A 13,662-nucleotide genomic window follows, 5' to 3' on the forward strand; every position below is an offset into this window, starting at 1 on the left:
TAAATAAACTATGTTCACATCCAGAATCAAACCCGGGTCATATGCACGATAGTCCGACGTCTTACAAGGCGAGCTATCGCGCCAGTAATGTAACTTGTATCTGCACGATTTAAGAACGGTTCGGAGGGCGATGCCTGAGCGTGAACGAGCATGAAGCAGCCTGCTCGACCCGAGCATCTCTCTTTTTCTGTGGTTTTACAGAAAAACAGGCAATCACAGTAAAAATGCCAGGGCTCATTCTACAGGACCAGGGCATTGCAGGAGAACGTATGAAGACATTTATTATTTCTATACATGTTTTGGCTGACACACTTACATAATGCCCCTTTAACAACAACATAGCCTATCATAGCTATGCTGATGACACCCAGATCTACCTCGCCCTATCACCTAGTGACCGTCGGCCACTGGACTCACTCTGTCAGTGCCTAGAACAAGTAAACGACTGGATGCAGTCAAACGTCCTTCAGCTAAACAAAGACAACTGAAGTTATTGTCTTTGGCAACAAGAAGGTTAGGATGGATGTTGTTGCTCAGCTGGACTCCAGGGGAATAAAGACAGAGACCAGGTTAGAAATCCAGGTGTTATTGACTCCGACCTGAGCTTCTCTGGACATATTAAGGCTATAACTAAATCAGCGTTTTATCACCTTCATCTAACATCAAGAGTCAGAGGTCTCATGTCCAGACCAGACTCAGAGAAACTCATTCATGTGTTCATCTCCAGCAGGCTGGACTACTGCACTGGTCTCCTAACTGGTCTTCCCAAAAGCTGTGAAGCAACTGCAGCTTGTTCAGAACGCTGCTGCTGGAGTCTTAACAAGAACCAAGAGAACGGAGCTCATCACTCCTGTTCTCAGATCTCTACACTGGTTACCAGTAAACCACAGAACAGACTACAAAGTGCTCCTACTGGTTTATAAACCACTCAGTGGCATGGGACCAGAACATGTCTGATCTCATTCCTGTATACACACCCAATAGGGCTCTGAGATCCTTAGGTAACAATCAGCTGGTAGAACCTCGGGTCAGAACCAAACATGGTGGAGATGCTTGTAGCTACTATGCTGCTCACATGTGGACTCAGCTTCCCATGACCTCAGATCTGCCCCAGCCAGTGTTGTTTAAAGCTAAAACCCTCATGTGCTCATCAGCCTTTACATGAATTGTTTCTTATGCTGCATCGTCTCCGCTGTAACTTGGTCTTCTCCTTTAGCTCTAGACTGTAATTCTGTGTGTATTTTTATGTTTTTGTTTTCATATGTTCTGATAATGGTGAAGCACACTGAATTGCCTCGGAGTTTGAAATGTGCTCTAGAAATAAAGCTGCCTTGCCTCTAATTCTCACGACTCTCGCTGCAGCATTTTGGACAACCAGAAGACCTTTAACTATTTTCTGTGGACTTCCTGATAGTAATTTGGTGTTTTAATAAAAACCACATCTGAACATGATTGTTTTATCGTGTTGGCAGGTTTAGACTTTGATTTGCTCCCATTTCTCGTGACGGGCAGTTTGACATGCAGAAACCACCAGAGGAGCTGCTGCACCTCCTTTAGGAGATCCCTAGATCTGTCGGCCTCACATCACAACTCTTCCCTCCTACAGGAGGGAGGTGGACAGAACAGACCTGTCTGTGGGGTGCGACGCCTCCTCAGGTGGAGCAGAGTGGATACAGCTGCTGTATTCTCTCCTGCAGCATCCTGGACCGAAGCTTCTGTAACTTACCGTAAACCTCCAGCAGATCAGCACCATGCCGGCCCCATGCTGGACTGTGGACATGCTAGTCATGCAGGACGGGGGTTACTGACTCACTACAGGCTCGCCACACCAGTAACCCACTCACCTCACAATTATCTTGCTTGTTTGATAAAAGAATAAGACACGTAGCTCTTCTAATCACTTTAGTGTAAATCATCAGATCGGTCCAACTGCTGGTTTCGTCTGAGGGACTCATCTCGCTGCAGGTCAGGATGCTCCTTATGGTGTCCGTCTGCTCGGACAGGCTCCTCCACTCAGACTGGCACCTAAATTTAGACGGAGGAAGTCCGACTACCAAGGTTGTGATGTAATGGCAGCTATGCTGAGGAACAACCTTAAGTCAGGATCCCTCAGTGGCTGTGGGCATAAAGGCGTCTGAGTCACACAACCAAGATCTGGTCTTCAAATGGCTGCAGTGATCACATGACTGCTTTTGACCATTCACAAACATTCAAACTGTATTTGTCCTACAAGCCTTAGAATAAAACAAATAAATGTGAAATAACTCAGATTCCAGGGATGCAGCAGGGACGTAAATGACCCGAGTCTAAGATCTAAACATCAGGAAAAACCAGTCAGGGTGTTCTTAATTAGATCGTTTAATGTTAATTCCATGCCACGTGTCATCAAGAACATTACAGGTTCCCTCCAGCAGATATCCAGTAGTACAAATCAGCTCCAAGTTACACAGAATGAGACCAAACCAGGAGAGGGACAGAAAACCGCAAAAGAAAATCACTGATCCTAAAGGAGCTTCAATATGGTGTGTGTGTGTGTGTGTGTGTGTGTGTGTGTGGGGGGGGGGGTAATGTGTTCATTTGTGCAAACACTCACCAGGATTTGTTGGGGCTTCCTGCAGAGGGGCGGGGCCAGACTTGATCTCTAGAGGAGAGTCAGCATGTGTGCACACTGACAGCATCCCAGTTCTAAACCGGTACAGGTACCGGTACCGGTACAGGTACAGGTACAGGTACAGGCACAGGCACGCGGCGCGCTCCGGAACAGAATCACTATGGTGTAAACGTTACGCTCGGACTTGCCCCACATGGATATCACACATGTTGCCACCTTCCTCTGAAAAACTAAGTTAACAAAAAGGTAAATCTGCTCAACATTTCACTAAAAACAGACAAAACAGCTCCCATAACTATTATTCAACATTAGTAATAAAAGTTAATTTCTGTAATTACATTAGGAAACAATCTCAATACATCCAGCAACTGATACAAATACTGAGGAGAAAGCAAAACCAAAGATACAAGAATGAAAACAAAGATAAGATCTTCAGAACTGCTTGTACCAGGACACGACACAGCAAACCAGCCAGGACCTCCGTCTTTATCTTTGTTTCTCTAACATTGGACTTCCTGTCTCAATTAAGTGGTATTAAATCCAACGGTGTGAGGGCTAATACAAAAATAAGAGAAAAATAAACTTAACTCCACGACCCTGCTGGGTCCTGGAGGGAGGGGGATGGATGAGGAGGACAACGGTGGAAGGGTGAGGAGGAGTGTGAGGAGGTGAGGGGCAGAGGGGTATCGAGTTGTTGGCTGTTGGTGGCAGAGTCTCACTGGGCCTCGTCCTCCACGTCCTGCAGTGCCTCTTTGCTCTGGTCTTCACCTGGACGCAAGACAACGCCGTTAGGACACTGAGGGAGGAGCATGTGTGTGACCACACCCCACCAATAAAGACCGGACCAGACCGGCTGTGGTGGGACAACCGGCCATCGTCCAAACTCAGAATCAAGTTTCATCTGCGGGCTTTAAAGGGAAACGATGCTAGTGTCCACTTTAATGTATGGTTGTAAAAACGTAAAACTCCACGTGTGTGTGTGTGTGTGTGTGTGTGTCCAACAGCTGAAATGTCTCCCCAGCCTTCACTAGTGTCTACAGGAGCAGTTCATCACTAAATCAGACCAGTAAGCTGTGTTCATGATCTAAAACATGCAGAAATGGTGTATCGAAGCTCTCCTGATTCAGTAGTTTACGCTGGTGTTGTATTCATCCATTCACACGCCGGTGGTGATGAGCTACACTATAGCTACAGACGTCCTGGGACACTCTGACAGACTGCCGAGAGCCAGGATCGATCTACAAGCCTCCGATTACAAGCTGCTCTACCGCCTGAGCTACTGCTGCCCCAAATGAATGAATGTTTGCAGGTTCACATAAAACTGATGGTCAGAACACAAAGTCAGTAAACGTCAGCCTTTTCAGACACAGCCACGTTTACTGATACAGTATGACTTTAAAGCATCCCTGAAACAAACAGGAGGAAGAATTTATTTCAACACAAACTCCTTAAAGGGGCATTATGGAAGTGTGACAGCCAAAACATGTATAGAAATAATAAATGTCTTCTTCATACATTCTCCTGCAACGCCCTGGTCCTGTAGGATGAGCCCTGGCATTTTTACTGGGATTGCCTGTTTTTCTGTAAAATCACAGAAAAAGAGAGATGCTCGGGTCGAGCAGGCTGCTTCATGCGCGTTCACGCTCAGGCATCGCCCGTAGCATTTGCTATCCGTAGCTTTAGCAGCAGAGAGAGAGGCAGTGCCGCCTAGTGACAAAGCTAGCTACATTTCTGAGGACCCTTAGCTACTTTCTGGTAGGGATGGGTACCTTTGACATTTGAATCGATCCGGTACTGATTCCCAGTACCTACGAACCGATACCGGTACTTAACGGTATCGATTTGATACTTTTGAGTGTTTAATATTTTACTTCTCTTTTATAATTAAATATATATTTTTCTCAATATATAACCATATTTGATAAATATCACGATAAATAACATACAACTGTTTGTATTTCAACATCGTCCTTGTAGTTTTATAAGCTGATAATTAAACTGAAGCAAACATCTTTACTGTGAACTAAATTTACTGTGTATCTTCATTCCTTTTACCGTCCTTTTTCAATTGATTTTTCCTACTGGGAAGTTAGAATTTCCGAGGAGAAAGTGAACGCACCATTAGCTGATAACAACGGTGGCAATGGAAGCTAACATATCAAGCTAACGTTATCTTAAACAGTTTATTTACCTACCGGAGCAGATTAAGATGAGGATGTCACACTTAGATCGTTGTCGCTGGTTTCATCATCACCCAGTTACCCATCACATTTAGTGAAGTGGACCCAAGCGTTAGCGTGCGTTCTTTCTACCATGCTGCTCTGTTTACAACTCGCTCGCAGCGACCGACGACTTAATGCTCTTGACCTGGGTTCAACTCCGGGTGTGAACATAATTTGTTATTAGGAGTTTCTTTTTTACATTAATGGTATTTTTTTTACAGTAAGATGCCCAAATTTTTATTTGAGACTCGCCGAACGGCATTGAATTCACAGATAAAAAAGATGTGGGTTCAACTTTCATTTTGGAACAATTTTTCAAGCAAGGGAAGGGAATGATCTGAGCATGCAGGAGGACTGACCCATCATAAACCTTTGTCGGCTGTGCTGAAGAGAAAGCTACAGAACCACATTATTTAATTAATTAGCTGCGCGTTCTCCTGTCCTCTGGGTCTCACACACACACGCACACACACACACACACGTCTCAGCTGTTGTTTTCGTTAAGGAGTGTGCACGTACAGCATGCGCGCCTCGTGCACGAGCCTACTATTGAAGCTGCAGTTACACGTTAGGCCTGACTGGCGATCGCAAGCATAAAAACTTCCTTACAGTCCCTTTAAAGCAGAGCATGAGAAGGTGAAACACCTGAAGCAGGTGGACAGCAGCTCCCAGATCAGTGATGGGCTTATGGTGGGAAATGCCAGTAGAGATCAGTACCCCTTATGGGCGAGGACCAAACAAACTGGACTTACTGGAACAGTCTCAGAGTGATGAGGTCACACATTCCTGTCAGCAGACAAATCTCTTCACGTGTACACAAGATGTAAACGTGCCCTCCAGCTGAGCTCACAGTGAGCTGAAGCTAAGTAGATCACCATCAACAGTTACAGCGTCTTACAGAGAGGCGGAGCTTCTGTCTGATCCACTGAGTCAACTCAAGCATGCAACTAGGAGCGCGTTGGCAACGAGAGGTCAAAGGCAGCAGTTCCTCACACACACACAGCAAGCATGGTGTGTGTGTGAGGAACTCTTACCAAGTACGGCCGTCATGAAGAACAGCTGTGGTCCTTTAGGACTCTACAGCAGAGGACGAGACGAAGACAAGAGGACCCTAACCCTAACCCGTGGAGGTGAACGGAGGACTAAAACAACTGTAAGATGGTTTAAATAACAAACAGCAGGAATGAACAACAGCTGCTTTGGAGGTGGACCAACACAGAACCATCTGCCATCACTAGCTCATGAATGGGGAGGCCCTTCTGGAGCTGGCAGCTCAACTTCACCATGACGGGAACTGAATCACCTTTCATAAGAGACGGGTTAAAACACGTGCATGAACAGCTGATTCCCTGGGCGTCATCACAGCGTGGAAGAACTAAACCAAAAACGTGTTGAAGATGTGCCCGCCAGACAAATAAACAGCAGTGTTGCGTTGTGTTGTGATGAACCCGATGAAAGCTAAAGGCTTTCAGGCGTTAGCTGGCATGAGGCTGGCGCAGCAGCGCAGGCGGGACTGCTTACCCTCTCCCTGCATATCTGAAGTCCATAGTGTCAGGTTGTCACGTAACAACTGCATGATAAGTGTGGAGTCCTTGTAGCTTTCTTCACTCAGCGTGTCCAGTTCTGCAATGGCGTCGTCAAACGCAGCCTTCGCCAACCTGAGAAAACACACTTCAGATGAAAGAGCTGAGACATCAGCGTGAAATGGGTGTGTCCAGACGTCACCAGGAGCCACAGTGGCTCGCTTTAAACGCGGCAGTAACCTGCAGGCGCGGTCAGGTGAGTTGAGGATCTCGTAGTAGAAGACGGAGAAGTTGAGGGCGAGGCCGAGGCGGATGGGGTGGGTGGGGGGCAGCTCGGACATGGCCAGATCCGTAGCAGTTTTATAGGCAACCAGACTGTTCTCTGCTGCCTCCTTTCTGTGGTTGCCGGTGGCAAACTCTGCCAGGTACCTGTGGTAGTCGCCTTTCCTGCAAAAGCACAGGTCCAAAACTAAACACACACAGAACCAGTCTGGAGCCTGGAGCCCAATCCTGTTAAACATCAAACCCACACACCAGGAGTCAAGGATTCCTGTTTCTGTTCACACGCACACACACACACACACACACACTCTCACACTCACTCACACACACACACACTCTCACACTCTCACACTCACTCACACACACACACACTCTCACACTCTCACACTCACTCACACACACACACACGCTCGCACACGCACACACTCACACACTCACTCACACACACACACACGCTCGCACACACACACACACACACACACACTCACACACACACACACACACACTCACACACACACACACTCACACACACACACACACACACACACACACTCACACACACACACACTCACACACACACACACACACGTTTGAACCGTGTATGAAGCGGAGGAACAGCACAAGGTTGGACCAGCAGCAGGCTGGTTTCACCAGAACCCTCCACACTATTTTCTGATGTTGTGGTCAGGAAGCGATGGAGAGAGTTTCATCATGCATGAGCTCTTCTCAGAGGCGACGGGTGTTGTTTGGTCTACGTACCACGTGTGACTCCAGCAGATAGACACCACCATGAATGGGAAAGATCTAAACCTTTAGTGAACACAGCTGATCAGGATGATGCTGTGTTAGCTTGTTAGCATTAGCGCTTTCAACTGCATCATCATCTAGCTGTGAACTTTACTGACCCTCACGGTGAACTTCCTGCTGTTTAACACAATAAAAGTATGAATCAGGCTGGGGAGGGCGGAGCTTCTTGATGTATTTCACACCTATGTATGGGTTTTTTTTGTGTGTGTGTGTGGGGGGGGGGGGTCATGATGAGCTGAAAGCAGCAGATGGACGGTCCATTATTAATATTATTATTATTAATATTAGCTGGATGTGTACAAGCGTCTGTGACAGAAACAGTGTTGGGTCTGGGTCACCAGAACTAAAGCTGGATAACGGACACGGTCAGAGTGTACCTAGCGGTGTGGCGTACATCACGTGTGTCAGAACACAACGCAGCATTTGTCTGGTACCGCTGTAGTTCTGATGACTTCTGCTGTTTGGTGGTTCTGGAGCGTTTACAGGAGACGCTACAGCTCGACCGACTCCACATTTCCTGATTCTGGCAGATTCGTCATCAAAGACGAGATCACCTCTGTCACTAACTCCAGATACTCTCCAGCTGCTCCTTAAGATCAGAGTTCACGTGGAGTTTCGTATGAAAGCTGTGGTTTCAGTACTCAAGTGTTTCATTAACAAAATGTTATTGGCAGGAAATCCATTTGAGGTTATTACAACGCTTTAAAACTCCCATCCCACCCCAAAATGGAACCTCCACCAGCTACTGGGTGAGACTGGTTTCTGGAAGTCTGCTGGATCTGACCAGCTCCCATCGTTCCCCTCCGAGTCTGTGACCCAGGAGCTTCCCATGTGTAGCCAAGAGAAGACCTAAGGAACTGTTTAGGGCTCTTAAAGGTCTGTTGGTGTAGCTGTGAAACATAAACCTGTTACAGCATCAGGAGACGTCCTACACCATCAGTGCTCACGCTGCCCGAGCACTCGTGTAGCGCATTTCTACCCACAGCAGGCCAAATCTGTGCCGGACGGACAACAGACACCATCGTTTCACTCAACTCATTTTAAATCAGAATAAGTATCTGCATTATTGTAGGTCATCAAAATGAACATCAGCAGAAATAAACGTGTCTTTCATAGCAGCAGTGCTGCCGCGTGTCGCTGGTTTACTTGAGCACCAGAGAATTTACTGATCTGAACAGAAAACACTTACATTTTATTGTAGAAGACCTTAGACTCTCCCATGGCTGCAGAGGGGAGTAGGTGCCTGTCCAGAGCATCCAGAATATCACCACATATAGACTTCAGCTCCTTCTCCACCTGCCAGCAAACCAACAACCTTCCATCAACCACAAACAACATCTTCAAGTAGAAGTCGTACATCCTGCTCCGCTGGGAGTGGGTCTACCTGGACCACGTCTGGAGCTTTGTTTGGACTAATGGTCCAGCTAGAAGCCGTCTTTGTTACAGGACACGTTAGATTGTTGCTGAATGTTCATTAGAGGCTGTAGTGGCCACACAAGAGAACTGAGAAAGCAGTTCAGGAAAATCCAAATGGACTCATCTCAGTTTGCCATGATGGCTGCAGTCCAGCTGCCTCGCCCATCTATAACAGTCTGGCCTCTCCCAGAATAATAGCAGCTCTCATTCTGGTTCATAAAGCCTCTGGAGTGCAGGCAGGCTGCTTCAGCTATGACTCAGAAGCAGGCTGTCCAGTAGCAGCTCAGTCACAAACAACATCTCATATTATCAAAGCAAACTGAGGCGAAAGTGAGGCAGAGTTTCCTCCTCAGCGTTTATTAAAGGATTTACCGTTTGCCTGTATTCCCGGATCATCTTCAGCTTCTCTTCTCCACCCTTGTTCTCCTCTCTCTGTTCAATACTGCTGATTATCCTCCAAGAGGCTCTCCGAGCTCCGATCACGTTCTTGTAGGCCACCGAGAGCAGGTTCCTCTCCTCCACTGTGAGCTCCACGTCCATGCCCGCCACCTTTTTCATAGACTCCACCATCTCTGTCAGAGGGGCAAAGACAACGCCCGTCAACACCTTTACACTACTTATTTACTTCTTGCAAAAAGCTTGGGAAAGATTCAAAATGACCAGTGTCCAAAACACAGTTAACGTCTAAAGGAGCGGAGATGTGTGGAGCCTTGTGGAAGACATGCTGAATCACCATCTACGGGCAGAGTTACCAATGAATCCAGTCTAGAGTAACACAGTACAGGCAGAAATCACAACACACACACACACGCACGCGCTTCACTCTGTGGTCGTTCACTAATAAAAACATCTAAATCTTATTTTTGAGGGAATGTCTCATGTAACTGGGTCAATATCCTTCCACACACCGAGAGGCCCTACTGGGTTACCCTCATTTATATATATTTGATCATGCACACACACACACACACACACACACACTGTACAAATGGTGATAACTTTGAGCTACATTCCTGCGGGGTTACCGTTTAGCTACTAAACCGTAAATCATTGTGTGCTCTCGGTCCAAATCTCCTGAATGAGTCATGTTGCACTCGCCTAACGTTACCGGGCAACGTGCGGCCGGTGGCGAGGACTAAAAACAGCCCCGACACGGCCTGTAATGGTATGACAGAGACAGGAGCCGGAGTCATCCTCGCTGACCCATCTGTGCACCCTGCTCGCCCGGGGAACACCCCACCATGAGCAGCAGCGCTCCGCGGCCTTTCTGCACCCCGCTGACGTTTCAGCGGACTAAACTGTGTGACACCGGTAATCGGTAAAGTCGGTAGCTGTGTCAGGGTCAGTGAAGTAGCTCCTGGCTGAAGCTAGAGACAGCGTGGTGCAGGGGAGGCAACTCCTGACAGCTTCACCAATCCGCCATTTTGTTGTAGCCACACCGCTAACGTTAGCAGCGTCTGTAACATCCCTACATTATTAAAACAGAGGAAACGCCGCACGGCACTGTTTATCGATTTAGGGACACGGCAATTCCTTCTAACAACGAGCCACATGTCCTGTCAATAAACGGTTAGCTCGAAAATAGCTAAATTAGCCCCGGTAGCTGGCAGAGCAGCTCCTTTAGCTAACCCTGGGCGAAAAAGTAGAATGAGAGCGGTGAACCTGATCCAGTCCTTACCGTCATACCGCTCTGCCTGCTCAGCAAGTTTCGCCTGATAAACTAGGTCTTCTCGTTCTCCCATGGCGACACAGAAGAGGCAGATAGAGCGATATAATAGTAAATCAAAGTGTCAGGTCGGAAGTAAAAAAAACGGTGGCGCTGCCTTCACGTCTGTCGGCGGTTCCTAGAAACCAACTGGTCGATCAGTCTCGATCCGTCCCACCGGCAGCGACGTGCGGGGTGAAGGAGTGGATGGCCGCCAGTCTCATCCGGGTACTGGCTGTAAGGCAGGCCGTTTTGACATATATTCGAACCGGCACATCTTTTCAGTCCTGTTTAACATATCAATAGTCGTCTTTCTAAGCAAAATGACACTGGTACTGGCCACTATCTAATTAACAAACAACTACAGAATTGGTCATAGTAATGAAAAGTGTAATTGAAATTATTAAAGAAAACTAACCTGTTTAAATCCACAAGTTGTTAATACATTTGTTGGCTAGACTTCTTCATTCTTCCTGGTCAGAACATCCATAGGGTTCTCTTTTCCATCATCAACCTGTGATTCTCAAACACCCTTTTCCAGGAGGGGTTTGCTGCCACTTTTGCATGAACAAAGTTGTAATTACAAAAAGTTTAATTTTGAAACAGTATATGAGATATTTTCCTGTTCTTACATATTTCATATGGTCAAGCCAGACATTTTCCTGTTCTTACCATACATAGCCACCAGCTTGACTCAGGGAGGTTCCTCCATAACAGGAACCTGATCTGAGTCCAAAGATAATAACACATTATTTGAACTAAACTAAGGTCATAATGAGATTTCTCTCTGGGTTAGAACATCATCGGAGTCTTTCAAGTGGAACAGATTCATGTTAAGTGGGTCCTGTCCAGGCTCGCCATGTGGATCAGGTAGCAGAACAAAATGGGTTTATCTGGATATGATCAGGCTTACCTTGATAAGAACTATTTGCTCTTGAGAGGGGTTGGACATCTCTTTTGTTTGACCTGGCTGGCTTTTGATTACCCCCAGACTCTGCCTGCATGTTGATATTTACCCTGAAAAGTGAAACGGTAGCTTGCCTTTTTATTGGGAAGAGGTCGTTACTAATGTCTTCACTTATGCCCCAAACATCAGTTCCAAGTTCCCACTCCTCCTTAGACGAGTGATAGATGGTGCCTCGGCGGGGGGCTCCATAGTCCTGCAGGACTTGGTGCAGGAACAGCCACCTAATCCGAACCTGAGTGGTATTTTCTGTTAACAGACATGGGCGAGCTGCAGTTCGGCCAAAACAAATGTTACGTTCAACACAGGGGTGTCCATTGGTGCGAGGACAGCCAAGGTGATAGGTCAACCATCGACTTTGTAGGCAAGCCAAGTTTATGAAGCACTTTAAAAACTGACCAAAGCGCTGAAAAGATACATGAGCTGTTAAAACTCAAAAGATAAAATGACAACGCAAATAAAACAGCATGATGAAAAAATGCATTAAAAACAGATCAAATCAATAGTAAGCAGTGACCAACATCCATACGCTAAGATAGGAAGGTGGAGAGGAGCAGAGATTTGAACTGATCACATGGTAGGGGATGACATCATGTAGGCCTGGCAGGACTAGATATGTGGTGAGGGTCTGCTGTGAACGCCCGGTGAACAAATCTGTCAAAATGGTCTTTAAAATGGGACCTGTGAGGAACCGGAGCTGCTAGACCTTGAGATGGAATGACTAATGCCTGAGGCAAACACCCACGTAGCCATGGAGCCCTAGTAGTATGGTAAGCATATCATAGCCTTTACCTGGTCTTTGACGAGTCGAGGCATTAGCAGACCTGCTGTCCAGGACTGAAAGATAATAGATGCAACTAGCAGGTTGCGTTTTCATTTTCTCAGTCATGCACATTGAATGTGAAACACTTGTGACCCAAGTCAGAAAACAATGACTTGTTAGGAGGAAAAAGTCATAATTCTTGGTAGAAGCTGATTTTATGATATTTAGGTCAGCAAATGATCCAAACAATCTTCAAGTTCAGAAACCTGAATGTGTCATTTTAAATTCACAAGGTTAGTCACACTACTTTACTGAAACGGTTTTATTGTAAATAAATATTCCAACTGAATAGGATCGTGTGTGAGGTACACTACGGGCTATTTCTCCAGATGCATCCTTTTAAACCATTCCTACAGTTTCTGCTCAAAGTATCTTCTGATGGCAAAGAGAACCAGCCGAAGCTGTTCTCGTTGAACGATCTAAAAACTTTTTATCCTCCGATCTGAATACACACAAACGTCACTACTGCCAGGGAAGAGCCAGGTGCAGGATGATGGCAAAAGTTTTAATCATGAATTGAACACAGCTGGCAGACGCAGCAGCCGCTCTCCTAAAGGATTCGTTCCTAACTTCATTGTCATACATTTAAAACATATCAAAAACACTGAGACATAAAACAAATCATTTCATAGGGTTGGCTTTACTTTCTAGTATATTAACACATTACATGCTACAGAAAATAAGGTCATTTCAATTGTTTTTAAAGAATATAGTGTCGTAATAAAATGGCACATTTTTATATTACACAATTTTCACTGGCATCATGCCACCCAATCCTTCGTTTGAAAGGAAATGAATGACTTCATGCAGGGCAACTAAAAAAATACTTCTTGGTGGTTTCATTGGCAACACAATGGATAAGACAGGAATCACGTGGCGGAGTACCTGCCAGGTGCCGTGGGAGCGGTGGGGAAGCTGCATTTGTCCAGAATCAGAGAGAAGACGGCAGTCCGTTTACCTACAGCCACTGAAACCACAAACCTCGGGTCCAACCATCAAAGTTTAACTAAACCATCAGGAAGAGGCAACTTTAGCAACGGACGATGCTTTCACCACCCTAAACACAAAGCATTTACTTATGCCAGCTGTGGCGGACGTGGCCCCGTCAGCAGGGGCACCTCCAGGTGGAGCTGGAGGGATCGTCCTCCCAGTACGTTCCTTAGTGGTGAAGCTCCCCCTCTGCCACACACCCGTTTCCACTCACACGAGCGGGCCTGGTGCTACACGGGGCGTTGAGCGCTGGGAGTGAACACGCAAATCAAACACAAACTGGACATTTTCTGGCAAAACAAAAATCTCATTATTTGGA

General features: G+C 46.4%; 1 protein-coding gene across 1 annotated transcript; it reads right to left on the reverse strand.

Annotated features, from left to right (window-relative positions):
- Positions 1-3,093: 3,093 nt before the first annotated feature.
- ywhae1 (tyrosine 3-monooxygenase/tryptophan 5-monooxygenase activation protein, epsilon polypeptide 1) lies at positions 3,094-10,762 on the reverse strand. Its single transcript, XM_015977165.3, has 6 exons — positions 10,540-10,762; positions 9,234-9,433; positions 8,635-8,741; positions 6,597-6,803; positions 6,355-6,491; positions 3,094-3,379 (listed from the first exon to the last, which is right to left on the reverse strand). Exons 1-6 carry the CDS (start codon positions 10,601-10,603, stop codon positions 3,327-3,329), a joined length of 768 nt encoding a protein of 255 aa, XP_015832651.1. The 5' UTR covers positions 10,604-10,762; the 3' UTR covers positions 3,094-3,326.
- Between the last annotated feature and the right edge of the window lie 2,900 nt (positions 10,763-13,662).

Source organism: Nothobranchius furzeri, chromosome 13 (assembly GCF_043380555.1).
Source record: "Nothobranchius furzeri strain GRZ-AD chromosome 13, NfurGRZ-RIMD1, whole genome shotgun sequence".
NCBI lineage: Eukaryota > Metazoa > Chordata > Actinopteri > Cyprinodontiformes > Nothobranchiidae > Nothobranchius > Nothobranchius furzeri.

Bases quoted from the DNA above. Each gene is read 5' to 3' on its own strand.
- ywhae1 (XM_015977165.3), bottom strand. From the start codon at position 10,603: ATGGGAGAACGAGAAGACCTAGTTTATCAGGCGAAACTTGCTGAGCAG. The intron at 6,492-6,596 runs GTTACTGCCGCG...GTGTTTTCTCAG, and splicing joins TCACCTGACCGCGCCTGCAG to GTTGGCGAAGGCTGCGTTTG. The intron at 3,380-6,354 runs GTAAGCAGTCCC...TCTTGCGTCCAG, and splicing joins TTCAGATATGCAGGGAGAGG to GTGAAGACCAGAGCAAAGAG.